At 45.3% G+C, this 27,576-nt stretch overlaps 2 protein-coding genes across 2 annotated transcripts in view; both read left to right on the forward strand.

The window, feature by feature from the left end:
* Positions 1-22,710, forward strand: part of LEMD3 (LEM domain containing 3) — a 58,425-nt gene extending 35,715 nt beyond the window's left edge. Inside the window, exons 4-13 of the mRNA XM_054178202.1 lie at positions 44-111; positions 1,978-2,057; positions 2,140-2,288; positions 4,665-4,766; positions 6,466-6,568; positions 7,261-7,439; positions 16,402-16,483; positions 21,286-21,391; positions 21,490-21,568; positions 22,337-22,710. Coding sequence (XP_054034177.1) covers positions 44-111; positions 1,978-2,057; positions 2,140-2,288; positions 4,665-4,766; positions 6,466-6,568; positions 7,261-7,439; positions 16,402-16,483; positions 21,286-21,391; positions 21,490-21,568; positions 22,337-22,500 — 1,112 coding nt within the window. The 3' untranslated portion in view covers positions 22,501-22,710. The remainder of the gene's footprint in view (positions 1-43; positions 112-1,977; positions 2,058-2,139; positions 2,289-4,664; positions 4,767-6,465; positions 6,569-7,260; positions 7,440-16,401; positions 16,484-21,285; positions 21,392-21,489; positions 21,569-22,336) is intronic.
* A 3,181-nt stretch (positions 22,711-25,891) lies between these two features.
* Positions 25,892-27,576, forward strand: part of MSRB3 (methionine sulfoxide reductase B3) — a 103,635-nt gene continuing 101,950 nt past the window's right edge. The window contains exon 1 of the mRNA XM_054178856.1: positions 25,892-26,107. Coding sequence (XP_054034831.1) covers positions 25,892-26,107 — 216 coding nt within the window. The remainder of the gene's footprint in view (positions 26,108-27,576) is intronic.

Genomic DNA, 27,576 nt, shown 5'->3' on the forward strand with positions numbered 1-27,576 from the left:
AGTAATAAGTAGATCAAAATAAATGAAAGTTTAATTTTACCAGGGGAACATGAATGTGGCAACTCTGTTCAAAGAAATCTTACCATCCAGGAGGCAGCTGCATATTTAAAAGTAAGCAAAACAAGGTATTTTTCATTGATTGTTCATAAGATTTGTCTAACTCTTACAGTTTGTAAAGCCTGGTTTCGTGTCCCAATGCACTGACTAAATCTTGACTTAGTATTGAATGCTGTTTGGAACTGCTTTCTTTTAACCCATGCTACTCAATTTTTATTTGGAGAGGCAGCAAGGTTTGGAGTGGGGGGGAAGGGAGATGAATGAAGCTGGCTTAATTTCAATGGAAATATAGATAGTAGTGTTTTAGTGGCATGAAGCTTTTTACCCTTTAGTTACAACACCAGGGCATCATTTGAATTGGTGGAGGTAGTTGGCCAACACAAAAATCAGGAATTTATGAAAATCTCTAGAAGTTCATCCAGAAATTGATGCTCTGTGTCTTGAGAGTCTGTAGAAAAGGCCACTCCTGCCTGCCTTTGGGAGGAGAGGTTGATGGGGCTCTGCGCTGCGGGCCTGACAGGCAGCAGCTGTGTGGAGATGCCGTTCATTGGTGCTTTAAATAGAAATGGTCAAAAAAGGCCTTTTTGTTAATTTGATAGGTGTGCAGCATTATGAAATCCCACTCTCTACTGTCATTCTCCTGCCTCACTCTCCGAATAAAAGATGACTCTTGCCTTGTCTTGACAGCTGTACGGTTTATTTTAGCCTACGTTGGTGTACCCTTCAGTGGAAAACTACTTGAAGCTTTTAAAAGGCTGAGAGTATGTAAGATTTCTTTGGTTGGATGAGGGAGGACTTAAGCTGATGTGACATTTAACATACCAATGTATTGGCATTAAAAACCCCCTTCCATTTTGGGGAAATGTAGACAGAAGGTGGTAAGAGCATCCTGAAGAGGCTTCTAACACTGGTTTGTAGTTCGGCAGTGGTGTTCTGTACCCGTTAAGAAACCAGTGGGGATACAGTGGAAAAAACTTAATGGCAGATAACTGATGGTCTTAACTATCATTCAGGATGGTAGTTGTTGTTGCAACAGCTGTTTTAGCTCTGATAAGATCAAATTGCACATGCAAATTTGTCACTTTGTGCAAAGTGGCATTTAACCCTCCAGCTGCTCCTTTGGGGAGTATAAGTAGAACTTTGCAGAATGTCAGCGTTCAGTGGTAAAACTTCAGAGTGAAAATAAACCACTTGACTGTGTGTTCTCAGGTGCTTATGCTTTAATTGCATCCCAGTAACTTTGTGAAGTCCAGAGGAAAGATGGAGACAAACATTTTGGGAGAGTATTATGTCAAATCCAGTAGTAACTTCCAGTTTTGCCTTTCTTGTTCTGCAAAAGAACCTGCCAGGGCCAATCGTGGAGTCAGCCTTAACTCGGGTGGCAGTCAATGTTTTACTGTTGCAGAGTAGAATTAACATTAATATAGCAAGCAATTAAAAAAGTCACTTTCTGCATGGTAATATCAGTTCTTGAGCTGCAAACACTGGGCTGCCAGCAAAATGCCAGTTAAAAATCGATGCTCCTCAAACAGATCTGAAGAAGGACCTGCACTGCGTTGTAGGACTCGGCTTTGGCTGGGTTTGTAGCCTTGGACTTTTAATCCTGAAGTAGATTTTTTTCAATGAGCACCACCTAGTGGCTGATATTTTTTCCTGCCGTAGGTTAAAATTGCTAAGAAAGCAGCTAATGTGGCTTGACTTTGCAAACAGTCCTTAGTTTGAGGAGTGCTAGTGAGAGGCTGCTTGTAGCATGTATAGATTCGCTTCGTGAACTGAGCGAATGCTTAGGCCAAATCTGAACGATCGAGAATAAAGCAGCATAGTTTTGGCCGCTGGCCTGCGTGGTATGTGGGGTTTATTGTAGCATGCTCATGTTGTGGTTATGTACAAAGTGACTCATTTATACTTGTGTTTTGACAGAATTTAGATCCAGAGTATGAAAGTGTACTTAACGCCTCATTACAGTGGATCTTGAGTAGTGGGGAAGATGTTGGCATAAAGTAAGTGGCCTTTATTTCTTAGGATACATTCTGTCACCAGAAATTAAGCTTTCTCAGAAATACTCTCTTGTTTTTTCACTAGGTGTCTCAGCAGTGACTCCAATGAGATGGATGTCACTAATGTGACAGATGTGAAGTATTTGGAATCCACTAGTCCAAAGATGTCTTTCAGGTGTCGCTTTCGCCGTGCATTTGTTAACGTAACTCACAGGTTGTCAATATTGCTTTTGGGTAAGTTAAAGTCGACCTCTTTTGTTGTTATAACCTCCATTTCTGTCAGTGGTGGTGGTGGGGAAATAAAGAGCATGTTTAGAGGGAGTTTTTATCCAACCATAAAATCTGCAGTTCCTGTCAATGTCATGATTACAACGCACTTTGCTTTGCACTTCTGTTTCACATTAGTTGCTATCATCTGCTGCTGTAGTCAGCTGAACTCTTGTGGTTTTTTCCCCTTTCAAAGCAATACCTTATGGCTTACAAAAATTCCAAGGTGAACTGATGCAAAGAGGCAAAATGCTTAGTAAACAGACATGATAGCCTTAGTTTTGAGAACGTTGCACTGTTGTTCCAGAAGCTTTGGAAACAGGATTGCAGATGAGATTACTTTCCTAGTTTCAGGAAAAGTTGGATACCCAGTACAATTGTCACCAAAAATCTCTTACCTCTATATTATCAAAATATATCTAATCCTTCAGTAAGACTAACTCATTTAGGCCTTGATAGTTCTCTAGTTAAAAGTTTCCAGTTCTTTCAAGTTGATTTAATTCTTAACCATACTGAAAACTGTGTGGCATAAAAATATGGTACAGATGAGTGCAGGCACTTCATTCCTTTCCATGTGGCTGACATTGAAGATGCAGAGCTTATCTCATGCACCTATTGAATATTTAATAAATGGTTTATCCCAGTGTCTTAATGGCATTCATATAGGCAAATGACTTGAGGTCTCCTTCTCTAGCTTTTAACATGAACTAAAATCAAAGGCAAACTGCCATGTTTCAGATAAGTCAATATGAGGGTTGAATTGGGATGGGGAAAGGAAACTCAGTATCCAAGACAACCACTGAGCTCATCAGTCATGCAGAGCAAATTGCTCCATGTCTCAGCTTTCTCCTCTGTAATTCAGGTTAATATGAAGCACCTTTTGAAAAATAAAACATAGTATAAATATTAGATTAATTTAACACCCAGTTTGGTCTAAACTGGTGTCCCTCAGCCTCCTTGTATTAGCCTTAGGAGCACTGGGATGAGGGAGAAAAAAAATCAATTTAACTGTAATTTGTGTGTGCATGGTTTGGTTTTGTTTGGATGTAAACTACAGCACAGAAGGTTCCACCTCAACATGAGGAAGAACTTCACTGTAAGAGTCACAGAGCACTTGAACAGGCTGCCCAGAGAGGTTGTGGAGTCTCCTTCTCCAGAGACTTACAAGGCCCATCTGGATGTGTTCCTCTGTGACCTGAGCTAGATTGTATGGTCCTGCTCTGGCAGGGGGGTTGGATTCAATGATCTCCAGAGATCCCTTCCAACCCCTAACATCCAGTGGGTTTTTCTATGTAATTTTTAAGAGATCATGGGCATAGTGGTGCCTTCAGCCTGACACAGAAGAAGGATTAAGATTTTTATTTTCAGCTTATGCTGCTGCCCTTCCCTACTAGTTTGTCCATTTTGGGAACAATCTTTAGCACAGAAAGAGCATGCAGGACTTTGATAAGAAAACCACCCAAACAAAACATTAATTAAATCTGTAGCTGAACTGAAGTAGTCCAAGTTAATCAGTTAATCAGTTTTGACTGGTATATCTAAAACATGTGACTTACCTGTGAATAAAGCTTCAAGGAAACCTTCTTGTGGCCTTCCAGTATCTGAAGGGGGCTACAAGAAAGCTGGGGAGGGGCTTTTGAGGGTGTCAGGGAGTGATAGGACTGGGGGAAATGGAGCAAAACTAGAAGTGGGGAGATTCAGATTGGATGTTAGGAAGAAGTTCTTCCCCATGAGGGTGGTGAGATACTAGAACAGGTTGCCCAGGGAGGTGGTGGAAGCCTCATCCCTGGAGGTTTTGAAGGCCAGGCTGGATGTGTCTGTGAGCAACCTGATCTAGTGCGAGGTGTCTCTGCCCATGGCAGGGGAGTTAATGGTGCCTGACATCCCTTCCAACCCTGACAATTCTGTGAAATTAGTGAATATTTGTGCATTTTTAAATCTTAACATGTTCTGAATTGTCAGTTTATGTGACTTCTGATACAAGTTTGACTCTTTCCAATCTAATTGCCTTACAGGGTTTTTTTCCCTTCACAAATGAGCAAAATGTGAAATGTCAATCATGGGATACCAGGCTGTTGTTGAAACTCTGAAGTGTTTTTCTATATGTATTTTCAAATGCTGCTGTCTCTATTTTCAAATGTAACTGCTCTTCAAAATTTGAGAGGTTGTAGTGTTGGCAAACTGTGAAATACTGATGAAGAGCACAGCCTGGTCTGCTAGCTCTGAAATAGAAAACACTTCCAAATGTTACCTACTTCAGCCAGCTCCTGGAGCATGTGCTCTAAACTTTTAAGTAACTCATGTTCCACTGTTGTTTAAAGAGTATTGTGCATCTTAATGCAGGTATAGCAGTTGTCTGGGGAGTCTTGCACTACATGAAATACCGCTGGGCAAAAGAGGAAGAAGAAACAAGACAGATGTACGATATGGTAGTGAAAATCATAGGTATGGCTTCTTGAGTCCCATCTGATGCGTATCAATCAGTTCTGTGTAAGCTTTCAAAGTGCTGGCATTAATTCAGTTGTGTTTTCTGCCTGTCACCATGCTGTTAGAGTTCTTGATCAACTGTGTGGATCATGTGTTTTCTTAAGTTTTTATATTTACAATCCTCCTTTAAATCTATTCAGAGCTTTCGGTATAAAGATTGGTGGGGGTCAGGCTCTTGTGCCAGGCAACTGGTGACAAGATGAGAGGGCATGGCCTGAAGCTGTGCCAGGGGAGGTTTAGGTTGGATGTTAGGAAGCACTTCCTGAAGGAAAGGGGAATTAGACACCAGGATGGACTGCCCAGGGAGGTGGTGGAGTCGCTGTTCCTGGAGGTGTTTAAGGCAAGATTGGACGTGGCACTTTGGTGGCATGGTCTCGTGGATGTAGTGGTGTTAGGTCATAGGCTGGGCTTGATCTCAGAGGTCTGTTCCAGCCTCAGTAATTCTGTGGTTCACAAGTTGCATCAATGTGGCTATAATAAAACATCACCAAGTCTGTAGCAATTTATGTTACTGCTGAAAACAGTTATAAACGTGATGTTTATTGACAGGGACGCACGGTGGCATGCTGCTTTCTGTAGCTGTGTTTTCAGCTGTCTTTGGTGAAAACACTTGCTCTTAAAATGTGTTACCTTTCATTTCTACCCTTGCTGGCTTTTCAGAGAAAAAGCAGCTTTTTAATTTGTTAGTTTGTGAAGAAATTGTCACTAAAATAGAAAGCATAACAGAGCTCTGAAATTCTGCCTTTCTGCTAGAAGCCACAATCTTTGCAGTAGTTTGTGGGGTTTAGGCTCTGTTTTGGGCTGCATTTTTACTTACATTGTCTTACTGCTTTGACCTGTGGCAGTCATAGGTGCTTCAAAGTGGCCAATGCAGAGCCACAAAAATGGTTAAGGGTCCTTATGAGGAGAGACAGAGGGAGCTGAGGGCTCTGTAGCTTAGAGAGACTGAGGGGTGACCTCATTCATGTTTATAAGTGTGTAAAGGGTGAGTGCCAATAGGGTGGAGTCAGGCTCTGCTGGGTGATACCAAATGACAGGAGAAGGGGCAATGGGTGAAAGTTGAGGCATAGGAAAAACATTTTCCCTGTGAGGGTGGCAGAACACTGGAACAGGCTGCCCAAAGGGGTTGTGGAGTCTCCCTCTCTGGGGGTATTCAAGACCCGCCTGGATGTGTTCCTGTGTGCTCTGCTCTAGGTGATCCTGCTCTGTTGTGAGATTGGATGATCTCTTGAGATCCCTTCCAACCCCTAACATTCTGTGATTGTGTGTTCATAATAAATACAGAGATACTAGAGGAATTGGAGCTGTTTTCCTGGTTTTACAATTTTCCTACCTCTTTGCTTGCAAATTAAGTTTTGTTGTGAGAGAAAAGCACTTTGTTTTCAAAGGTGGCTGTCTTGACTAGCAGTTAAAAGCATCAAGCAAGAGGAACCATGGAAACTCCTTTATTCCAAAGTTATACTTACAGGCACTGTGTGTGAGGTTGGTTTGCTTGATTTGCTTTCATTATGGTTAGGAGGAAAAAGGCTTTGAAATGCCTCAATACTGAAACTGGGAAGTCGTCAGAGTTGGCTGTTCATGGCCAGAATTGATATTGTTCTGAATGTTGGTATGAACAACATAGTTATAATCTCTCTTTTTTTTATGGTGTCCTCAGATGTTCTAAGGAGTCACAGCGAGGCCTGTTCTGAAAACAAAGACTTGCAGCCCTACATGCCTATTTTACACGTGCGTGATTCTCTAATACCACCTCAGGACAGGTATGTTCTCACTAAAAGTAATGCATTTCCTTAGGTGTGAGTAAGAAAAAGTAGTAAAAACAGGCCCACTCATTTCAGGAGGTTGCCTAGTGTAATATTTTGGATGCATTCCTGTGTGACCTGCCCTAGATTCTGTGGTCCTGCTCTGGTAGCAGGGTTGGACTCGACGATCTTTGGAGAGGTCCCTTCCAACCCCTAAAATCCTGTGCTCCTGTGATTCTTACTGACAAATGGAGCAAGAGAATGGTTGTCATAGATTCACCTCTGCAGGCTGTCAAGGTCCCTCTGGATAGCAGCATCCCTTCCCTCCAGCATGTCTGCTGCACCACACGGCTTGGTGTCATCAGCAGACTTGCTGAGGGTGAACTCAGTGCCATTGTCCATGTCGCCAACAAAGATGTTAAACAAGACTGGTCCCAGGACTGATCCCTGAGGGACTCCACTTCTCCCTGGCCTCCACTTGGACATGGACCCATTGACAGCCACCTTTTGTGTGTGCCCATCAAGCCAATTCTTTATCCACTGAATGATCCATCCATGGAACCCATCCTGCACCAGCTTGGAGACCAGGATGTGGTACAGGACAGTGTCAAAGGCTTTGCTCAGAAACAATTTTTTTCTCTTAGGTGGTGTATATGACCTGTGCAGGTGGTTACCATGCTGGATTTGTAATTCTTGCTTTGATTTTTAAGGAGGAAGATGGGAAAAGTCTGGACTAGAGCAGTAGACTTCCTTGCAGCAAATGAGTCTAGAGTTCGCACAGAGACACGAAGAATAGGTGGTGCCGAGTTCCTGGTGTGGAAGTGGATGCAACCTTCTGCAGCCTGTGACAAGATTTTACTAATACCATCCAAAGTGTGGCAAGGCCAAGGTATTGAAGCTTATGCCATTTAGCAAATGTATAATTGTCCTTTAAGAGTTAGATGCCTAAACCATTTTGTTACTTGAACATGAAATTCCTGTTTTCTCTCTCACCTTTAAGTATGAACTGTCAGTGCCTTTTCTCCATTACCTTGTTCAAAGGATACCTTTTCTATCTATTCACTGTCTGCCTTGATTTCAAGTAAAATGAGATATTCTTTTTTTCTATAGCTGCTGCAGAGGACATGTAGCCAACATGAGCTCCTTGTTCCATTTTCATGAATGAAAAAAACCTAGCTTTTTAGTTGGTCAATTCATGCTTTATACTTACTGGCCATAATGTAGTTGGTTGTATCTGACAGCAGGTAAATAGGAGCTTGCAGACTGGAGTTCCCTACTGTTAAGTAATCAGTCAGACACCTAAAGACAGTTTGGAGGAAGAGATGTTTATTTTGAAAGGGAAACTGCTGGGACAAAGCACTTCTCAATCAACAGAATGCCTATTTTGAGCATCTCTCTTTAATGCTTCCCTCCTGTCATAAATGTTTTCTACACTGTGCTTTTGTGTTTCAAACTCTGTGGTCCAGCAAAGCATTTGCTTTACTAGAGAATGTTGTCCTACATGGATTTTGCACTGTTCTGCCACTTTTCAGCTTTATCATGGAACCAAGTGGCAAAAATCCAGTGGGTTTGCAGTTGTCTGTGTGCAGAGGTCATATTTTCCTAGTTCTTCTTCTTCGAACCTTTCTTCATATTAAGCTGCTTTTTGGGGGTGTGTGGCTTTGTCTTTTGGTTCATGGGAAATGGAAGCTGTAAGACTTGAGTTTGGGGTTGCAGTAAAAACAAATGGTTATTTCTGTCAACATCTGAGTGTGAGGGTAAATATTTAAATGAAGGCTTAATTGCCAGTTTCTTACATGTTGTGACTCCTTACAAGAGTCTGTCTTGCCTTATGTGCTTCTGTAATGCTGTGTTATCTCTTCAGTGGGAGTGAAATAAACACTGTGGAGTGTTCTGGTTTATAAACTCAGAAGGTTATTTTGACAGGAGGGGAGTGGTTCTTAGTTCAGCTTTGTAGATCTGAGGTTACCAAGGTTGTATCCTGCATTACTTCTATAGTATTGAACTACATGCTGGAAAAAAAAAGACTAGTTTAAATAAAACAACACCTCAATTTCTTTCTACCCTTCACAGCCCCACTTAAAGAATACAAAAATCCCCGCTGCAAGCAACTGCATTCTCATGTATGATCTGGAGCATGCTAACTTTGGTTTAACTAATCTTTAGCATCTGTATTGATGATCTGGATGAGGGCATTGAGTCCATCGTCAGTAAATTTGCAGACAACACCAAGCTGGGGGCGGGAGTTGATCTGCTGGAGGGTAGAGAGGCTCTGCAGAGGGACCTCAACAGGCTGGGCAGATGGGCAGAGTCCAGGGACAGGAGATTGAACACATCCAAGTGCCAGGTTCTGCACATTGGCCACAACAACCCCATGCAGTGCTACAGGCTGGGGTCGGAGTGGCTGGAGAGCAGCCAGGTAGAGAGAGACCTGGGGGTGCTGGTTGATGGTAGGCTGAACATGAGCTAGGAGTGTGCCCAGGCAGCCAAGAGGGCCAATGGCATCCTGGCCTGCATCAAGAGCAGTGTGGCCAGCAGGAACAGAGAAGTCATTCTGCCCCTGTACACTGCACTGGTTAGGCCACACCTCGAGTACTGTGTCCAGTTCTGGGCCCCTCAGTTTAGGAAGGAGGTTGACTTGCTGGAACGAGTCCAGAGAAGGGCAACAAAGTTGGTGAGGGGTTTGGAACACAGCCCTATGAGGAGAGACTAAGGGAGCTGGGGCTGCTTAGCCTGGAGAAGAGGAGGCTCAGGGGAGACCTTATTACGCTCTACAACTACCTGAAGGGAGGTTGTAGAGAGGCAGAGGTTGGTCTCTTCTCCCAGGCAGCCAGCACCAGAACAAGAGGACACAGTCTCAGGCTGCACCAGGGGAGGGTTAGGTTGGATGTTAGGAAGAAGTTCTATACAGAGAGAGTGATTGCCCTTAGGAATGGGCTGCCCAGGGAGGTGGTGGATTCACCTTCACTGGAGGTGTTCAGGAGGAGACTTGATGGGGTGGTTGGTGCCATGGTTTAATTGATTAGGTGGTGTTGGATTGGTTGATAGGTGGGACGCGATGATCTTCAAGGTCTCTTCCAACCTTGTCTAGTCTATTCTATTCTACTCTATTCTAATGCAAGTAGTAATAGGCTTCCTTCTTTTGCTTGTTACTAGTACACATTTTTTAATTTGTAAGAAACAGTGGTTTTGTTGTTCCCTATAAAAGAGGGTCCAGTTTAAAGTAGCTCCTTCCAGTATGAGTATTTTCTTTCTGGAGACTGATTTTTTGGCCTGGAAGGATTGTGCTGAAGTAAGCTTGATTGCCTGAGTAAAAATACTGCTAACATTCTGGGTTTTGTCCCAGGCCACTTTGGTGTTTTCCTGAGTTCTGTGTATGCTTTCAGCCCTCAGGTCTGAAATGTTGCTCTCTGCAAGTTCAAACCACAAATGAACAATTCTCTCTCTCATCCTGAAAAGCCAAACATTTTCAGACACTCACAGATACTTGGCACATTATCTGATGAGGTGGGGTTTTTTTTCCAGTAGACTTGGGACCTGTTTCTTGCTTGTCTGTTCAAAATACTATGTTGGGATATCATTCTGTACTTCTCAAAGTTGTGCTGCTGGTTTTTAGCATTACATTGGTAATTTTCAATCACTCACTGGAAATGAGGGCTGCTGTCTTCAAAAAGTACTGCAGGCTTGAGGTTCTTCAGTCATTGTCTTGTACTGTTAGTAACATCACATTCTTCTGTGGCAGCTGTATTAGGTGATTTTCAGTTAGTAGGATGTGAATAGCAGGTTTGAGTGTTGCAGAGCCTTTTCTTTTCAGGATATCATCTGTTGGGAATGTGGAAATGCTTTAGGCCCAGTGCAGAAATGGTGGCTTTTGGCAACAGCTGTCTCTGTAATACTGTCAGGATTGCTTTTTTTTATCCCCCTCCCCAAACTTAAATTCAATATAGCTTCAGCAAGCTATGTATATTATAAGGCTGAATGTTCTACATAGTTCATTGTAAAGTACAGGCTATGAAACATGACACATCAGTTCTGAAATTTCTCTTTTAATACTCAGCTTTTCTTGTTGCATTTTACTGTACTATAAACCACTTCATAACACTGTCCTGTATTAGAAATCAGAATGCATCTTCCTTCATCTGGATGACTTCTCAGTGTGCAAGAGCTCAGTTGCTGCTTTACTACATTTACTACATTCAAGGCACATTCAACACAACAGCAGTTTCTAAAACTTCCTAGAAAGACAGCTGCTCTAGTAGGTAGTGTTCTGTACCCTCTGAGCTTGAGGATCTGACACCTACCTTAACACACTGTGAATGTGGGCAAAACAATACTTAGCTGTGGATTCAAGCTGTATGTTGCCTATAGAGGATGTACTTCAGACTCCTATGCTTCTGCTGAATAGGATATAGAATAGAATTAACCAGGTTGGAAAAGACCTTCGAGGTCATCATAGAGTCCAACCTATCACCCAACACCATCTAATCAACTAAACCATGGCAAAAAGCACCCCATCCAGGTTCTTCCTAGACACCTCCACTGATGTTGACTCCACCACCTCCTTGGGCAGCCCATTTCAGTGGCTAGTCTATCTTTCTGGGAAGAATTTCTTCCTAACATCCAGCCTCAACTTCCCCCAGCACAGCTTGAGACTGTGTCCTCTTGTTCTGGTGCTGGTTGCCTGGGAGAAGAGACCAACCCCCGCCTGGCTGCAACCTCCCTTCAGCTAGCTGTAGACAGCAATAAGGTCTCCCCTGAGCCTCCTCCAGGCTAAGCAACTGCAGCTCCCTCAGCCTCCCCTCATAGGGCTTCTGCTCCATATGTTAGGATCTGTCCTGTTTCAACTCTTTTGGTGGCAGTTTTCCTAGGTTTTTCGTTATGTTTCTAGTTCAGCAAATACCTGTTGAGAATGGAAGTGACACATTTTGGCTCTAATAAATAAGAGGACATGGAAATAGGGGTGTCTGAAATGGCACACATATTTGGTCTCTGTGTATCTTGGTAGTCAGTGGTCAAAGTCTATTGTCATATGCAAAGGCTCTTTCTGTTTCACTTCTTGTTTTTCATATGAGTGATGAGAATAGTCCCATTGTCTAAGTCTTACCCTTCTTGCACAGATGTCTCTTTCCTGATGTTAGGTATTCTGTATGTGTGTCTTTCTTACTTCATTTCTGGAAGTGTAAATCAGCTGGATTTAAGCTTGTGCTCCAGTTTTGATGTTTGAATGTAGATACTAGATACTTCTAGTCTAGATACTTCTCAAGACTGCCAGGTCCTGAACAAACTCGGTGTGTATCAAATCAGAATGAATTCTTGGGTTTGAATCTTCTGAATCAATTTCAAAGTCACAGTTGTGGTTTTATTCCATTCCACCAGCACCAGAACAAGAGGACACAGTCTCAAGCTGCACCAGGGGAGGTTTAGGCTGGAGGTTAGGAAGAAGTTCTACACAGAGAGAGTGATTGCCCATTGGAATGGGCTGCTAAGGGAAGTGGTGGAGTCACCATCACTGGAGGTGTTCAGGAGGAGACTTGATAGGGTGCTTGGTGCCATGGTTTAGTTGATTAGGTGGTGTTGGATGATAGGTTGGATGTGATGATCTTGAAGGTCTCTTCCAACCTGGTCTGGTCTATTCTATTCTAATTCTGTTCTAAAATCTGGCAGTGCTCTGTGGTGGAGCACAACACCTAGGCTCTACTGTTAGCATTCAGAGTTCAAGCATCAGTGTGGCATTTTGCCCAGTCCTTCAAGATGCAGTCTGGTTTTTGACTGACAGTTTGGGGTTTTTCTAGTGTGTCAGAATAAAGTCTAGTGTACTTTGAAATACTGCCTACTGGATACAGTAGATGGATCTCTGAGAGAAATAAAAATGTGTAGCTAAGATCATTGTAGGATGATGGACAAATATGAGAAGTGCTTTCAAAATAGGAGAGAATTGTCAGCTGGAAAATAGTCTCAATCATGCCAAAGTGTAATTTGTTGAAATCAATGGGAAAAATACATCCCTAGTGCTTTCAGTTGGCTTTCACAGAGTACAGAATTAACCAGGTTGGGAAAGATCTCTGAGATCAAGTCCAACCTATCACCCAACACCATCTCATCAACTAAACCATGGCACCAAGTGCCTCATCCAGGCTCATCCTAAACACCTCCAGTGATGGTGACTCCACCACCTCCCTGGGCAGCACATTCCAATGGCCAATCTCTCTTTCTGCGAAGAATTTCTTCCGCACATCCAGCCTAAATCTCCCCTGGCACAGCTTGAGACTGTGTCTCTCTCTTCACATAACCTCACCATACTTCATCCTTGGATTAAAACTATGTGCTGAATAAACCTAGCTATTAACAATCAGCACATAATTTCCTCAACGCCACACCTTTGCAGATCCATGACCAGGCCTCCCCCCAGATCACCTTCTCTGGTATGGTGTGGTGCCCCAGTGTACAATTTGCTGGTGACATTTCACTCCCCCTTGATCCACTGGAGCCAACCTATATGAATAAGTAAGCCCATTTATTTGAAGTCCATTTAGAGGCCCCACCCCTGGAGGTTTTTAAGGCCAGGCTGGATGTGGCTCTGAGCAACCTGGTCTAGTGGAAAGCGTCCCTGCCCATGGCAGCAGGGTTGGAACTAGATGGTCCTTGAGGTCCCTTCCAACACTGACAATTCTGTGAAAATGTCCTTATTTATTTAGTCATTCTTGTGTGGGGTGCTTTTGGCTTGTTTCATTGTTTTTCCCCTCAGAGGTTTGCATAAGGAGCAAGTTAGTCTCTGCAGTATTTGCAGGCAGTGAATATTTTCTTGATTAGTGCTGGTCTTTCACATGTGATGTCTGCCACATGAGTGAATTTCTTCTACATGTCACAGCTTTTATTTTGGTGACTGCCTTCAGGTCTGGGCTCCCCAGTTCAAGAGGGACAGGGATCTGCTGGAGAGGGTCCAGCAGAGGGCAGTGAGAATGATTAGGGAACTAGAACTGCCTTATGAGGAGAGGCTGAGGGACCTGGGGCTTTTTAGTCTGGAAAAGAGAAGACTTAGAGGGGATTTAATCAATGTTTATAAATATCTGAGGGCTGGGGGTCAGGAGGGTGGGGACAGGCTCTGCTCACTTGCTCCCTGGGATAGGACAAGGAGCAGTGGATGTAAGCTGCAGCACAGGAGGTTCCACCTCAACACAAGAGGGAACTTCTTTACTATAAGGCTCACAGAGCACTGGAACAGGCTGCCCAGAGAGGTTGTGGAGTCTCTTTCTCTGGACACTTTCAAGGCCTGTCTGGATGTGTTCCTCTGTGACCTGAGCTAGATTGTATGCTCCTGCTCTGGCAGTGGGGTTGGACTCCATGATCTCTTTGGCTCCCTTCCAACCCCTGACATCCTGTGAGCCTGTGACAGCAGTGTCCATACATTTGTTTTGGATTATTGTCAAGATTTTATTTTAAAAGGTCAGTAGTAAGAGGCATAGATCTGTGGTGTCATGGATCTCCAGTGTCATCTGCCCAAAACTGACACTTGTAATGCTTGGAGGAGAGCATCTTGAATCTTTCAGACTTTTCCAAAGCAGGGATTGCAAAGGAGAGGCATTAGCATCAGTGTGGAACATCGGTTTGCCTTGTTAGTGTTTTTAATCTTGTGTTTAAACTCTGGAATCTATTACTCTCAAGTTTTCAGAGTAAAACTGCTTTCAAGTCTTGGAATTTCTTTGACCAGGTTATCCCCTTCCACTTCTCTTGCTGGCCCTTCTCAAGGCACGGAACTCTCATCTGAATCTGAAGGGCTCCTTTATTCTTTTTCTCTCGCGGTCCAGTCTTCTGTTGCAACTCCCAGAGCAGTCTATTGTTACAATTTCAGATTGTTCAGCTTTGAAAGAATTATTCTGTTGTTTATAATTTCTGCTTTTCTTCTGACATCTGTCTTAGCCTCTGATGTGTTTCACTTCACGTTTTTGCAGGCTTCTGATTGTGCGTATGGAGCATTTAGGGTTGCAGAAGCTGCGTTCTTGTGGAGTGCTCCTTGACACTTGTGACTGCAATGCAACATCCATCTAAGCATCTCCTTGTTTCTTAGCCAAATAGGCAGTGAATTGCCCCCAAGGTGGGGGAAATGCAAATTCATCAAGCAGTGTCAGGCAAGATTATGGAGCAGGTCATCCTGAGTGCAATCACACAGCACTTAGAGGGTGGCCAAGGGATCAGGCCCAGCCAGCATGGGTTTAGGAAGGGCAGGTCCTGCCTGACCAACCTGATCTCCTTCTATGATCAGGTGACCCGCCTGGTGGATGTGGGGCAGGCTGTGGATGTAGTCTACCTGGACCTCAGCAAGGCCTTTGACACCGTTCCCCATAGCAAACTCCTGGCCAAGCTGTCAGCCCATGGCTTGGATGGGAGCACACTGCGATGGGTTAGGAACTGGCTGGAGGCTGAGCCCAGAGAGTGGTGGTGAATGGTGCCACATCCAGCTGGCAGCCAGTCACCAGTGGTGTGCCCCAGGGATCAGTGCTGGGCCCCATGCTCTTTAACATCTTTATTGATGATCTGGATGAGGGCATCGAGTCCATCATCAGTAAATTTGCTGACGACACCAAGCTGGGCGCAGGAGTTGATCTGCTGGAGGGTAGAGAGGCTCTGCAGAGGGACCTCGACAGGCTGGGCAGATGGGCAGAGTCCAACGGCAGGAGATTGAACACATCCAAGTGCCAGGTTCTGCACATTGGCCACAGCAACCCCATGCAGAGCTACAGGCTGGGGTCAGAGGGGCTGGAGAGCAGCCAGGCAGAGAGGGACCTGGGGGTACTGGTTGACAGTAGGCTGAACATGAGCCTGCAGTGTGCCCAGGCGGCCAAGAGGGCCAATGGCATCCTGGCCTGCATCAAGAGCAGTGTGGCCAGCAGGAGCAGGGAGGTCATTCTGCCCCTGTACACTGCACTGGTCAGGCTGCACCTCGAGTCCTGTGTACATTTCTGGGCCCCTCAGTTTAGGAAGGATGTTGACTTGCTGGAACGAGTCCAGAGAAGGGCAACGAAGTTGGTGAGGGGCTTGGAACACAGCCCTGTGAGGAGAGGCTGAGGGAGCTGGGGTTGCTTAGCCTGGAGAGGAGGAGACTCAGGGGTGACCTTATTGCTCTCTACAACTACCTGAAGGGAAGTTGTAGACAGACGGATATTGGTCTCTTCTGCCAGGCAGCCAGTACCAGAACAAGAGGACAGTCTCAGGCTGTGCCAGGGGAGGTTCAGGCTGGATGTTAGGAAGAAGTTCTATACAGAGAGAGTGATTGCACATTGGAATGGGCTGCCTGGGGAGGTGGCGGAGTCACCATCACTGGAGGTTTTCAGGAGGAGACTTGATGGGGTGCTTGGTGCCATGGGTTAGTTGTTTAGGTGGTGTTGGATTGGTTGATGGGTTGGACATGATGATCTTGAAGGTCTCTTCCAACCTGGTCTGGTCTGGTCTATTCTATTAAAACTGAAGGGTTAACTTGCAGCTCCAAACATTTGCTCCAGATGTTAAGACTGTCTTCTTAGAGATGCAACTCAAATACTTTTCAACTGTATGGCATTTTTGTGAATATCCTGAATTCTTTTTGAGTGCTGTGGCCTGGATGTAACAAAGTACATCATCTTTTTTAAGTACAAAAAGAGAAATCTGTATCAAAATCAGTTAAATCAGTTAAATATTTTTTTCAGTGCAGCAGAAGACTGTGAGGAACTTAACTTGCTTGTAGCTTTTGTCATATATGAAGCAAAGTATTCTTCTGTGTAAACCCAGACAAAGGTTAATGTACAAAAGTTGCCACTTGTTGTCTAGATAGTAGTAGGCCTCTCAAGAAATACTATTAACTCTGGTTTTCTTTGCAGCATTTCATCTAGATAGAAGAAATTCGCCACCAAACAGCTTGACGCCGTGCCTAAAGATTCGCAACATGTTTGATCCAGTTATGTAAGTAAACCCAGTTCTCTCTCTGTACTCCTAGCTCCTTTTGGGAGAGCACATTTCTTTCCTCCAAGAGAGGGAGGGGTTGCAAGAAGTGGGTAAACATTAACACCTGAAAAGGAGCACATGGGTTGCACTAAATTAATCTTCCTTTTGACATTTATGAGAAGGCACAAATAATCTTACTCTGTCTTCTGTCCTAATTGCCTTGCTTTGTGTACCTGTGTCAAGGTCTGGAGTGTGGCATTTAGTCAGACTCCTTGGAGCAACAACTGATCTTTCTCAGTTAATTTTGGAAGCATTCAGTTGTATCAGTTGATGGGGAGACTCCTGGCCTAGCACCAGACTCAAGTTTCTAATTGTAAAGTACTCTTCTCCGTTGCACCCTGTGATAGGACAAGGGGCAATGGATAGAAACTACAGCACAGGAGGTTCCACCTCAACATGAGGAGGAACTTCATTGTGAGGGTCAAAGAGCAGTGGAACAGGCTGCCCAGAGAGGCTGTGGAGTCTCCTTCTCTGGAGACTTTCAAGACCCATCTGGATGTGTTCCTGTGTGACCTATGCTAGATTTCATGGTCCTGCTCTGGCAGGGGGCTTGGATTCGATCTTTGGAGGTCCCTTCCAACCCCTGACATCCTGTGATCCTATTCTGGAATGTTTGGACTGTGTGACAGAGCTTGCTGAGTTTGCATTCAAGAGGAAGAATTTAAATCATGTGTTACTTAAGGCACTGTGCCTACTTTGCAAGCAAATGGTTTTAAACAAATTGGTGCAGAGTATTGGGTTTTAATACTCAGATAAAATTCTAGAGTAGGTACCATGTATGACTAAACAAGCAGCCTTGTTTCATGTGCCTAGAATCAAGGAAGAATAATAATTTGTTTTGTTGTCTTTTAAAACTTCATCCACTCCACTATCTTGCTACATCCCCACTGGCTGTGGACTAGAACATGTTAGGAGTTGGGGACTAAAACACAGTTTAAGTCAGCTAATTCTTTCTGATCTTTGAATCCTGATTTGTCCTCCAAAGAGATACAGGGATTCCAATAACTCCTCTGAAGTAATTTGCTCCCTAATGTGATTTTACAAGGGGGAAAATTAAGATGCTAATTGGGACTGAAGAACATGAGAAGGTAAAAATAAGAGCTATTAGATTTGCATACAGAGTAACAGGAAATAAGAGGAGATACTAGAACCATGGGCACAAGTGATTGCAAAAGTTGGATTTATATCTTCATCTCTGTTTCTAGCCACAATTACTTCTTTCCCTTATTAATTGGAAAGCTGCTAACTACTTTATCCAAGGACAGCATTATCCCTAGCATAGAGGAGGGCTGGAGCTCCTCTCCTATGGAGACAGTGAGAGAGTTGAGGTTATTGAGTCTGGAGAGGAGAAGGCTCTAAGGAAACCGTATTGGGGCCTTCCAGTATCTTAAGGGGGCCTACAGGAAAGCTTGGGAGGGACTTTTTAGGATGTCAGGTAGTGATAGGACTGGGGGGAATGGAGCAAAACTAGCAATGGGGAGGTTCAGATTGGATGTTAGGAAGAAATTCTTCCCCTTGAGGGTAGTAAGACACTGGAACAGGTTGCCCAGGGAGGTGGTGGAAGCCTCATCCCTGGAGGTTTTTAAGACCAGATTGGATGTAGTTCTGAGCAACCTGATGCAGTGTGAGGTGTCCCTGCCCATGGCAGAGAGGTTGGAACTAGATGATCCTTGAGGTCCCTTCCAACCCTGACAATTCTAGGACTATAATTCTATGAGTACTTTTTAAGACTCATTGACCGTTGTGGGCACAGACCCCAGCTGTGGCTTTTCATAACTTTTACATTTCAGTAGGGAGAGCAAAACTGAAATTGTAGGCCTTGTTCCTGAGGTATAGTGATCCTTCTGAGCAACCTGATCTAGTGTGAGGTGTCCCTGCCCATGGCAGGGGGGTTTGGAACTGGCTGATCCTTGAGGTCCCTTCCAATCCTGCCAATTCTATGATTCTGTGTCAGTAAAAAGAATTGTTTATAAAGCATGGATAGAATTCCTGCCAGACAACTAATGAACATACCTGTGAAGGGCCAGGAAAGGACAAATCATTCCTGTTGGGAGCCACTTTCATCATGGGAAAACTCCTGATGTTTCATGTTCCCAGGTCTGCAAAACACAGAAAGGAGAGTGGACTGAGAACACACTGCTGCTTGATTTACAAACAGGAAATGAGCACTTGGGAGTACTAATGGAGTGTGCTCAGTATTTGGGAAGAATACACAGCAGCAGAGATTGCCTATTTCCTGCAGTATGATCTCTTTTTATGTTAGCTGTCTTTCTGCTGATGACAGCATGGTTCTCAAGTCTGGGACATGAGTCCTGGGCTGGGAGGGAATGCACCAAAGTCAAGATTTCATAGAAGCATAGTGTAGTTTGGGTTGGAGGGGATCTTTTGAAAGTCCTGGCTTTTGCAACTTGGAATGACTTTATTTCCCTAACAGCCTGAGCACAGCATGTTATTTAGAAAATGCTGCTGTTTGTGCTGTAAGAGAAGGGGGGAAAAAACCCCACTTGTATATTCCCATCATTTTGAGCTATCTAGTCAAGAAAAAAGCCTGATGTCCCATGTTGAGGCAGATCCTCCCTTGCCTCCCACCAAGGCAGGAAAAAAAAAATGAGACTCAGACAAATGGATTGCAGAAGTGATGGAAAGTTTAAAGGAAAAGCAGTGAGTGTTTTACAGAAGCTACAAGCAGAGTGACCAAAAGGATCCCAAAGCACACAGAGTCCCTCACAGCATACCCAAAAGCCTCCCAGCATTCCCCTTCTCCCTGCCTGAGGGAATACCCAAGACCTCAAGGGTTCTTTCTTCCACCCTTCTACTTTTAGGCTAATCTCAGCTGGCCAGATCGGAGACTGCCCTTCCTCCTTCTCCTTCTGGCATTAGGCCTAGCCAGGCCTAAGAGGCCTTGAACTACTCCCCCACCATTACCAGATAGGGAAGCATCTCTCATAGGAGTAGGGAGAGAAGAAAGAAAGAGGAAGTGTGAGACCTTGCTGATAGATTTATAGGGAGCAGGACATTATGGGTATATGAAATAGGCTATTCCCTGTGTCCATCCACTGGGCTGGACACCCAGGGCACCAGAGGTGTATCTTGTGTGGCAGCAACAGGAGGCACCCAGCCTAAACTGCCACACCTGAGTGGGATGCTTCTCCTAGCTTTTGCAGGGTATGAAATTTGTACGTGTGTTCCACTGGGAAGTCTCTCTCCCAGCAGGACCTTTTATTTGCATCTCTTTTGCACCCTTGTGTCCTTGTTGTGCTTCTGTTTGCTTGCACGAGATCTGCCTGAGCAAGTGGTATCATCTTGACCAGTCAAGGTCAAATGACAGAAACAAATCTGACATTCCATGTTGCCAGAGTCCCTCAAGTGCTGTGTTTGGAGTCCAGCTGACAGATATAACATCCCTTGACCTGTTAACTTCCCTGTGTACATTCCATAGGAGGAATAGAATAGACCAGGCCAGGTTGGAAGAGACCTTCAAGGAAGGTAGATTAAATGTTTCAAGAGTGTTAACCTTGCATAGAGAAAACTTTAAAACTACCCAAAGCTTTTGACAGTATTATTGAAAGAGTAAGTTCAGTGGGGGGTTTTGTGTGTAGAGACTCTTCAGGCAGCCTTAAAGGGGCATTAAGACTGTTTATTTTCTGCTTAGATTTATTTTATTAGGACCCTTGCAACACCTTCACAAAAATACACAGCCTTGTGTCTTTCCTAATGATGTACATAAAGATGGATCAGTCTTGACACCAAAATACTTCTCTGGAAACCCCCCAGATTGGAATCTAATATTTAGTAACTTCTTTTTCTGGATCTAGACTGGCATGTTCTCTCAGTGCCCTAGGGGATGAATGCAGTTTGATGCTTTGTTTGGGATAGTGAATAGCTATTTGAGTGATGAACAGTGTTCTGAATAGCTAACAAGGTCACCCAGCCTGCTGAAGCCTGACATGTAATGTTGCTTCACTGACTACTGGTAGAGGTGATGTGATAAAGGGGCAGAGGCCTTTCTGCTGTCATCTTTGGGGCTGTTCAGTCTGGAGAAGAGAAGGCTCCGAGGTGACCTCATTGTGGCCTTCCAAGTATCTGAAGAGGGCCTACAAGAAGGCTGGGGAGGGACTTCTCAGGATCTCAGGTAGTGATAGGACTAGGGGGAATGGAATGAAGCTGGAGGTGGGGAGATTCAGACTGGATGTGAGGAGGAAGTTCTTCCCCATGAGAGTGGTGAAGCCCTGAAATGGGTTGTCCAGGGAGGTGGTTGAGGCCTTATACCTGGAAGTGTTTTAAGACCAAGCTGCTTGAGGCTCTGGCCAGCCCGATCTGGTGTGAGGTGTCCCTGCCTATGGGAGGGGGGTTGGAACTAGATGGTCCTTGTGGTCCTTTCCAACCCTGACTGGTTCTATGATTCTATGATCTTCCACTACAGTAGGAACAGCCTACTCCTTGGAACAACAGCCCTCCTGTCTGAGCAGACGTGGGAAGATGAATATTTGATTGCTTGCAGTTTCAGACAGGAAGATGATGGACACTCCTTTTCCTCTCCCCCTGCCCCAAGTACAGATTATTCCTTTTGATTCTTAGGGTTGGGCTGTTGGGTCCAAATTTGCTGAACATGCAGCAGCTGAAGTACTAGATCTGTCCCAAAGGCATTTCAGCAGAAAATGGTGTCGCCTTATAGAACAACCAGGTGCAGTAGGGAAGGAGGAGATTATTCAGAACACTTAGATAATTGTGCTTAATTCAATCTTCCATTGTTTACATAGGGAAATAGGTGATCACTGGCACCTAGCAATTCAAGAAGCAATCTTGGAGAAATGCAGTGATAATGATGGAATTGTTCATATTGCTGTTGACAAAAATTCCCGTGAGGTGAGTGCTTCCCCAGTAGCATCCTGATGAGTCTGTGTGTCCTTCTCTGGACTTAAAACCAACCAACCAAACCAAAACACCTCTCTTTCTTCATGCAGGGTTGTGTCTATGTCAAGTGTCTCTCTCCAGAGTATGCTGGAAAGGCTTTCAAGGCATTACATGGCTCGTGGTTTGATGGTAAGGAATGGGGTAGAAATGACAGAAGAGGGGTGCAGGTGGAGTTCTTTTTTTCAATGCTGAAATGTTTTGTATCTGAAGTATTGAGCTGTAACAAAGCTGGGATCTTCCTAGTAGTCATCAGCTGGTAAACTAATTTTAGTGTAAGGATGTGCTTGTTTATTATGTCCTGAAGCAAAATCAAACTGGTTAGGCCACCCCTTGAGTCCTGTGTCCAGTTCTGGGCCCCTCAGTTTAGGAAAGATGTTGAGTTGCTGGAAGGTGTCCAGAGAAGGGCAACAAAGCTGGGGAGGGGTCTGGAGCACAGCCCTGTGAGGAGAGGCTGAGGGAGCTGGGCATGTTTAGCCTGGAGAAGAGAGGAGGCTCAGAGGAGAGCTTCTTGCTGTCTACAGCTACTTGAAGGGAGATTGCATCCAGGTGGGGGTTGGTCTCTTCTCCCAGGCAACCAGCACCAGAGCAAGAGGACACAATCTTAAGCTGTGCCAGGGGAGGTTTAGGCTGGATGTTAGGAAGAAATTCTTCTCAGAAAGAGTTATTAGCTATTGGAATGTGCTGCCCAGGGAGGTGGTGGAGTCACCATCACTGGAGGTGTTTAGGAAGAGCCTGGATGAGGCACTTGGTGCCATGGTTTAGTTGATGAGATGGTGTTGGGTGATAGGTTGGACTCGATGATCTCGAAGGCCTTTTCCAACCTGGTTAGTTCTTGTGTTCTGTAAATAATGCCCCACTAGAAGGTTTCTCTTTTCTTTCTCTCCCTTTGCCTCATAGGAAAGCTGGTAACAGTAAAATACCTGCGACTAGATCGATACCACCACCGTTTCCCCCAGGCTCTGACTTGTAACACTCCTCTGAAGCCATCAAACAAACACATGAACTCTATGTCACACCTGCGTCTTCGGACAGGCACAACTAACGCTCAGGGAGGTTCCTGAGAAGACTTTCTCCAACTGCTAGGACTGTTACTTGCAACAGGGACTTTTCCTGTTCGGCTGCCGTCTTCCTTTTTTGTTTGTTTTAGTGCTTTTTTGGGGGTTGGGGGTTTTTTTGTATGTAATACTTTAATGAATTGAAATAAAAGCTGGACCGTTCCAGAGATCTTGTTTCCAAAGGGACTTAGCAATGAGGCAGTAATACTGAGCTAACAACAAAAAAAAGAGAGGGGGGGTGGGGAAAAAAAGATGGGGGGAGGAAAAATCCCACAAAGGAATCGCTTCAGGAAGTTTTCTGGGGCTATAGTAAATCAATGTATTTAGGTTTTGCATGAGGAATACCAAATTCATTATGTATTTGCAGCTGTGGTGACTGGTATCTTTGTTATTATCATCATTACTGGGTTTTTTTGCACCAAGAAGTGTTCCTGATTAACCCCCCCCCCCAAAAAAAAAAAGCATGGAGAAAAGAAGACTTCATGTGTTCCCATAGCTTCCCGTGAGATAACCTCGTGGGTATTTTGTGGCAAGCAAACCCTACAGTTCCTGATGGTGAAGAAGTTCAAGCAAAATTCACTTTTCTCTGGTTTTTTTTCCCTTTACTTCATTTTGTTTTGTTGCTGTATAAACATCTGTTTGTTGGTTGTTTTTTTTTCCCTGCAGCTAGGGTATGGGAAGAGTTTCATCTGACACGAGTGGTTCCATGTAAGCGTGAAGGGGGGAGAGCCGAACTGAATGCAGATGTGTTAGGGTTTGTATATAAATGTAAATGCTGATGGTGGCCAAGCAGTGGTGGTGTTCTGTGAGGGTGTCTGCATTGAAGCAGTGAATAAGCTTCCTATTTTATTCGAAACCTAATGTTTTATATGGGTTTGGCTGTCCCACATGACAAGAGGCCAAATACCTTGAAGTGTTAGATACAGGTTAAATATCTTTTATAGGTTTTTATATTAAAATACCTGACTCTGAGGGGGTTTGTGTGTGTGTGTGTGTGTGTGAGTGAAAGGTCTGATACCAGTTGTAATGAATTACAATTTGTGAGCAATAAAGGAGCAATTGGCAGATACTGGAAAAAGATTTTGTGAAAAGCTGTATTTATTACAATTACTCCAATTGCCAGGGCTGTGAACGAAATACCATTGGGATTAAGTGAATTTCCCGAGACCTTATAACTTCTTTTAGTGAGCTAGTTACCTGTGAAAAGTTCTGAAAGGTACCTACTTCCTTGCAACAATTTTGGCTGATGCAAACTAGGAGGGAGGACAGCTGCCAGCCAATCTTGTGATGCCAAGCTTTGTGCATTGAGTAACCTTTATCCACAAGTGCAAAATGGTTGCTGAGAAGCTTCGTTGCAAAGCTAAGATGATTGACTTTACTAACCACCCCCCTGTCCCCCCACTCTTGCCAGGATTTTTATCTCACCTCTCCAGCTCAATAGCCTGTAGGAGGTGAGGCTGGGGAGCGCGCCAGCCTCACGGGTTTTACCGAAACTCACTTTGTAGATAACGATGGATTTGCAGCATGAACTTGCACAAATAATGCACGTTGGGTTGTTTTCCCCTCCCCCTTCCCCCTTATGGTTAAGTAAACATGATGCACACTGTTCTGCAACAGGAAAAGAAATAAAAAGAATCCTCTTGTGCCTTACCTTTGTGCTTTTGTGGGCACCATGTTTATTACTGGGGAGTTTGTTCAGCGAAAACAGAGTTTAAATCCTCAGTTTTTATGTCTCAGATGCTAATGAATGAGTATATATAATATATAATCAGCCATGCAGAATTCTACTTACCAAGGACAAGTACATATTTTTGATGGGTAAGTAGGTTGTGCCAGGTCTGGTAAGATGATTTTTTTTGTTTGTTTGTTTGTTTTGGGGTTTTTTTTGGATGAGTTTTACTATATACATATATGTATAATATACATGTATATGTATTATATATGTATATAAACAAACTGATTTCGTTGTATTTGATGTGCATCATAGTGATCTGTTAACCTGACCTTAGTGACACCCCTCCCACCCCCCCCACCCCCCCCATCTTGTGACCTGTTGCAAGAGTGAATGTAAAGTAAATAAATATAGTTGTGGCATTTGAAAAGGTCGCCTCGATGCAAATGCATCTATCTTGCTTCTAAAATATATTTCTTGTAAACACTGTACATTTTATTATTGTAATATGTACTATTATGCAGCTTATTTTACCTTTAAACTGTTAAGTTGACCAATATCCCTTCCTGCAAGACAGATGGGGACTGTGTATAATACCTGAACATTTGCGAGCAATCCGCTGTTTGTTGTAATTTGTCACCCTGTCCTGTAAAAACAAACCAAAACGAACATTAATTAAAGGTTTATTAGGGATTTTTACATGTGTGTCACTTTTGAGGTATTTGGTTGTCTCTTTGGCTCAAGTCCTTATTTTCAGCTGGGGGCTGAGGAGGGGGGGATTCATTCATCGTAGCCACCTAGTGTTAAGTGTTTTGAAGCTGCACCAGTGCTACTATGAGCTGCAATAAAGTTACCCCTGCCTGTTACCTAGAGTGCAGGGGCATTATCTTCAGGTCCCATCGGAGCTGTTTAAAGGGCAGAGGTGGAGAGTCGTAGCATAGTCTTTTTAGTTTATTTCATGTATTTTCAGCTAGAATCTTCTTGAGGACTTCATGAGAGTGACAGCAAACGCAGGCATTCCCGCGCGCGCCCCCCCCCCCCCCCCCCATTACATTAAGGTCACGCTGTTTAAAAATGGTTTTAGTGACAATTTGTAGCGAAAGGCTGTGGAGCAAGAGGACCAAGGGAGGGTGCGCGAGTCAATTTATTTACGTGCATTGCCCCCCTTCCCTTTTAGCCCTTCCTCATGGAAGGGGAGTGGGAGGAGGGGGAGTTTCGCTGTAATTGTTACACCACCCCTCCCCCGCCTTTCTTTCCCCTCTTTTCTCTTGTTGAGAGGCAAGGTGAGCAGCAGGGGCTGTTTTAACTCGGCTGCCTCTGATGAAGTTTAGCGCAGTCACTTGGCCTCTGGCCGCAAGTGGGAGCCGTGGGCCGGAGCCATCGCGTCCCGCAGCGCCCGCTGCCAGCTCTGCCCCCGGTCCGCTCACGGCCGGCGCCGCGCAGGTAGGTCACGGCCGAGGCGGAGCTGCCGCCGCTGCGAAAGAGGAGCCCGGGGCCGTGCACCCCGCTCTTCCCGCCCCCACTGGAACGGCAGGAGAATAGCGAAAAGCGGCTCCCTTGGCCTTCCCGAAGCTCCCCCTTTAAACGAAGGGACAGCGGGCTCCAGGCGCGCCGCAGTAGCGGGACGGGGTCGGGGCTCGGCCTGGCCCTCCCCGCCGGCTGCCGGGGCGCAGGGGCCGCTTTGCTGTGCTGTGCCGGGCCGGCGGCGGGTGTCTCGCCGGCTCTATGTTCATATTTGGCGTTGGCCGCCGGTGCCCAGGAATTTCCCGTCATGCTCCCCGGGCGGCGGGCCCGTCACTGCGATCCCGGGGGGCGGGAGGGGCCGGGGCCGCTCGCTCGCTCGCTCCCTCGGGCCTCCCCTCATGCGCGCTGCGCCGCCGCCGCCGCCGCTGCTCCTCTCTGTGCTTTGCCTGGTGCTGGCGGCCGCCGCAGGAGCCGCAGGTAGGAGCCGCGGCGGGCAGCCGGCCCTTCTCCGCCTCCACGCCGGCCCGCGGGGGGCCGGGTCGCACCTGCTGGGGCTGTGGCGGGGGGTGGCGGGGAGGCGACGTACGGGCGAGGAACGGGTCCCAACTGAGAGGGGCCCCCCCCGCCCGCCGCTGCGGAGAGCGGCGGGGGAGGGGGCGGGCTGGGATCGGTGCTCGGGTTGTGCCCTGGTTCACGGAGCGAGCGCCCGGCAGGGTTTGCCCTCCCTTCATCCCGGCCGTGCCGCTGTGGCGTCCCCGTAGCCGCCGCCGCAGCGCCTGAACCCGCGGGCGGACAGGGTGCGCGGACCCCTTGCTCCGGGCGTCCTTTGCCGTCGCTGCCGCTTCCCACTCTGGAACGTGGTAGATAGTTTCTGGGATGTACAGCAGCATAGTTGGCTCGGTGAAGTAGCTCTTGACCGAGTGCGTAATTAGTTCAGTTGGGCTCCTGACGCCTGCTCGGCAAATTGTGCGTCGTTGGTTATAATAACAGTAAAAAACCCAAACCAACAAAACCAGAAAGGACGTTAAACTTCACAAAGACTTTCAGAATTTGCTCGTGTTTTTCGAAGGGAGACTTCAGTGTGCTCCCTTGCTGCTTTTGTGCTGTGCTTCGCTACTGACAAATACAGTAGATGGGAAGAAGAAGGTGTAATTTATTACCTGGTGTCACCTTTCCCAGCTGCTGTAGCTGTACTTGGTGCATCTTAATACTTATGGAAACAAGGATGAGACTCAGCTGAACTTGTTGTGATATTTGGCAGATTGGCTTTTCCACTTGAACTGAAGTAAATTCCAGTCATCGTCCCCTTAGCTTAAAGGCTGCCTGAAGGTGCAGGGATCTTAGGTAGGGGTAACCATATGTTAAAAGCACCAGACCTAGTGATAGATATCTACACTTAAGGATAGATGCCCACTGTTACCCAGCGATAAACTTCAAAGCTCTTAAGAGTTTGGACCTTAAACACGGCTCTTTAGGAAAGTACCAAGCCTTACACTATCTATGCTATGCTTTTAGTTCTTTCAGGCTTCTTCTTGTTACTGTTAAAATGGTTCTGAAACTGGGCTCTCTTGAAAGGCATCAGAGATGCCTGCAGGAGGCAGATCCTTTGCCTTACCGGTAAGGCTTGTTTATGTCAAGCAGTCAGCAAATGGAAAGAGGCAGCTTCTCTCCCACCTTGGCACAGCTGACGTTCATCTGAATCCAGCATTTAATGCTCAGGGTTTGTCCCATTTCTGTTCTTGCCTTTGCTGAATTGACACAAGTGCCTTGCTGTCTTACTTGCTGATGATTCCCAACTTCTCTTTTGTGTGTGTGTGTGTTTCAATGCGCTGCTGCGTGCCTTTGCGGTTCGTCATGACTCCTTGTCTGCCAAATTTGGTTGGTAACAGTGCCCTTTAAGTCTGATTCTGGAAGTAGTTTCCATGTGGCTTGTCATCTTAATCAGA

This window comes from Dryobates pubescens, chromosome Z, assembly GCF_014839835.1.
Source record: "Dryobates pubescens isolate bDryPub1 chromosome Z, bDryPub1.pri, whole genome shotgun sequence".
Classification (NCBI taxonomy): Eukaryota; Metazoa; Chordata; class Aves; order Piciformes; family Picidae; genus Dryobates; species Dryobates pubescens.